The sequence below is a fragment of the Trichosurus vulpecula genome, chromosome 9 (genome assembly GCF_011100635.1).
Source record: "Trichosurus vulpecula isolate mTriVul1 chromosome 9, mTriVul1.pri, whole genome shotgun sequence".
In the NCBI taxonomy this organism is placed as follows: Eukaryota; Metazoa; Chordata; class Mammalia; order Diprotodontia; family Phalangeridae; genus Trichosurus; species Trichosurus vulpecula.
Genome location: NC_050581.1, coordinates 155,252,565 through 155,255,794, shown reverse-complemented (window position 1 = coordinate 155,255,794; position 3,230 = coordinate 155,252,565). Strand labels below are relative to the sequence as shown.

Below are 3,230 nucleotides of genomic sequence, written 5' to 3'. Positions count from 1 at the left end.
ATTATCCCCTCTGTAAAAGACTTAGCTTTCTGAGCAGATAGTCAGAAAGTCTAAGTTCTTGCTTGATAATTTCAGCTCACACTTATATTGCATTTTATAAACATTTTCTCACCACAACTCCACTGAGGTGGGGGTTTCTCATGCAGTATTATGCTCATTTTACAGATGAGAAAAGTGAGAGTTAGAGGAGGTGAAGTGGCTTACCTAAAGTCACAGAACTAGCATTACAGGGATCCCACGGATGGTACTCTTGAACTTAAATGTGGTATTCCTTCTTAGTATTTGGGGAGGAGTCTTGGAAAATCTAATCTCCCTCTACTAGGCAAAAGTAAGTCCATCCCACTTGGTTCTATCTTATACCTGGTTTGCAAATCCTCTTTAGACAAAATTTTAAATTTTGTATGTTGCTAAGAAAACATTTTTTAAGAAAAGCATCCTTCCCATCCTCCAATCTCCCTCCCCACTCACTTTTGGATTTTCCCCTGTGGGTGTTGAAATTGATAAGGATCAAGATTGATTTTAAAAGTGGGGGATAAGGGAATCAAACAGGAATGGGGCTCTATAATGGTTATCAAAATGACCAGATTCAATGCCTCTTTTACTGTAAAATTTCACTTTTCCCTCTTTTGATTATGCCTGAGATATCCCAATTAGCCAAGGACAGTCATCTCTGAGTCCAAAATAACAGTCTTATTTCATTACACCACTTTTGACTGTGACCAGAGTTTAAGTGGGACAGGATTTTCAGTGCCCAATACAGCCATTCTTTCAATCACATTCAATAAATGTTCATTGAATGAATAAGTGGATGGATGAATGGATGGATGAATGGATAGATGGACGGATGGATGGATGGATGGATGGATGGATGGATGGATGGATAGAAGGATGGATGAAGGGATAAATGAATGAATGAATCTTCCAGGACCTCAGATCCAAGGTACAACACCTTGGATCTGCCTTAAGAAGGCAGGTTAAGATGAGACCACATACTTCAGTTAGTATATTGTTGAGTGGTTCCTTCCCTTGGAGTTGTGATAGTACATTAAGCATTTGATAGACAAAACCTACTGCAGTGTCAGTTTTATTTGCATGGCACTTAAGTGACCTTGGGCAAGTCGCTTCACCTTCTCTGCACCAGTTTCCTCATCCATAAAATGAGAGACTTGGAAGGACATTCAGAAATCTGGAGCAAATCCAAAGGAGATGACTAGAATCATGAAGCAACTCAGCCATGTCAAATGAGGAGCTCCCAAGAAGGGAGGCTGTGTGATATGGTAGAAAGAGATTACTGGCTTTTGAATCAGAGGAGCTAAATCTCACTTCTAGGACTTTCTGCACATAAGCCTTCAGGAAAGTTAATGAACTTCCTTGTCCTTCAGGACCAACAGCCTTGGAAGCTTCATATATGGGAGATCATTCTCTGGGTCAATTCCACTTGAATGATCAACATTTTAGCAAAGAGGGGAGATTACATCAACATTTGGGTATCAGCACCTTAAACTGAATGAACAAGAAACTGAGCAGGGCTGGTCAATTTCACCATGCAGGCTGAAAAGTTTCAGAAGAATTTTTCATCAACAATAATACTTCTCACCTAGCAGAACTGATCACTTGCCCTTCTCATATCTAACTGTGTTGTCTTGATGGCAAGGATAAGCTAAGGGTGAGGACTTGGAGGATTAAGTTGAAGTTATATCTCTCCCTGGCACCTTCAAAACTGATTCACAGCCATGTATATTCACTGCTGAAGTTAGAATCCATGCATATGCTCTGTCCAGGCGTCCTCGTGCGAGTGACATCATCTTTAAACCCCGCACGGCAATCCCTGAAGCACCTTTGAGATGCCCTGGGAAGACAGGGCTACCTGGAAATCCAATTACTTCCTCAAGATCATCCAACTTTTGGATGATTATCCAAAATGCTTCATTGTGGGAGCAGACAATGTGGGCTCCAAGCAGATGCAGCAGATCCGGATGTCCCTCCGTGGAAAGGCAGTGGTATTGATGGGAAAAAACACCATGATGCGCAAAGCCATTCGTGGGCATCTGGAGAACAACCCTGCCCTGGAGAAACTGCTGCCTCATATTCAGGGGAATGTGGGCTTTGTGTTCACCAAGGAAGATCTGACCGAGATTAGGGATATTCTTCTGGCCAATAAGGTACCAGCTGCTGCCCGTGCCGGTGCCATTGCCCCATGTGATGTCGCTGTGCCAGCCCAGAACACTGGCCTGGGTCCTGAGAAGACTTCCTTCTTCCAGGCTCTGGGTATCACTACCAAGATTTCCAGGGGCACCATTGAAATATTGAGTGATGTGCAGCTGATTAAGACCGGGGACAAAGTGGGTGCCATCAAGGCCACCTTGTTGATAATGCTGAACATCTCCCCGCTCTCCTTTGGGCTGATCATTCAGCAGGTGTTTGACAATGGCAGCATCTACAACCCTGAAGTGCTGGACATCATGGACGAAACTTTGCACCTTCAGTTCTTAGAGGGTGTCCATAACGTTGCCAGCATCTGTCTGCAGATTGGCTACCCAACTGTTGCATCAGTACCCCACTCAATCATGAATGGGTACAAGCGGATCTTGGCTGTAGCTGTGGAGACTGAGTACACCTTCCCACTTGCTGAAAAGGTGAAGGCCTTCCTGGCCGACCCTTCGGCATTTGCAGTGGCTGCCCCTGCAGCCGCCACCCCAGCTGCTGCTGCACCTGCTGCTGCAGCTCCAGCCAAGGTGGAAGCCAAGGAAGAATCAGAGGAATCTGATGAAGATATGGGATTTGGTCTGTTTGATTAGCCCACAGGAAACAACTATTTCAGCCAGTTCATTTGTGAAACAGAGAAATAAAAAGTGCTCATTTATCTCAAAAAAAAAGAATTCATGCATATTTGATAATAATCAAAATTTACATATAGATAGCAATTTGCAGATAGTATATTATTTCCTTCCCCCTCCCATTTTACAGATGAAAAGACTGAGGCTCAAAGACATAAAGTGATTTACCCCCAAATAACAGTTAATAAATATCAAGGAGAGGAATCAAGATTCAGGTCTTCCCACCCCAAGCCCTAACTTCTCTCCATATGTGCATTATATTCAGAATAGACCACAAACAGAGGAAATTTCCTCAGGTCACACCAAGTTGGTACTTTCTTGGCAACTTAGTCATAAAGTTTTGCCTAGCCCACCAAGAGGTTAACTTTCCCCCAGTCATAATACCAGACTGTT

General features: G+C 43.4%; 1 protein-coding gene across 1 annotated transcript; it reads left to right on the top strand.

Moving 5' to 3' along the window:
• The first annotated feature begins 1,829 nt into the window (after window positions 1-1,829).
• On the top strand, window positions 1,830-2,807 carry LOC118831247 (60S acidic ribosomal protein P0-like). The gene has a single exon (XM_036738475.1). It carries the CDS (start codon window positions 1,845-1,847, stop codon window positions 2,796-2,798), a length of 954 nt encoding a protein of 317 aa, XP_036594370.1. The 5' UTR covers window positions 1,830-1,844; the 3' UTR covers window positions 2,799-2,807.
• The last annotated feature ends 423 nt before the right edge of the window (window positions 2,808-3,230 follow it).

Coding starts and splice junctions, on each gene's coding strand:
- LOC118831247 (XM_036738475.1), top strand. CDS start 1,845: ATGCCCTGGGAAGACAGGGCTACCTGGAAATCCAATTACTTCCTCAAG.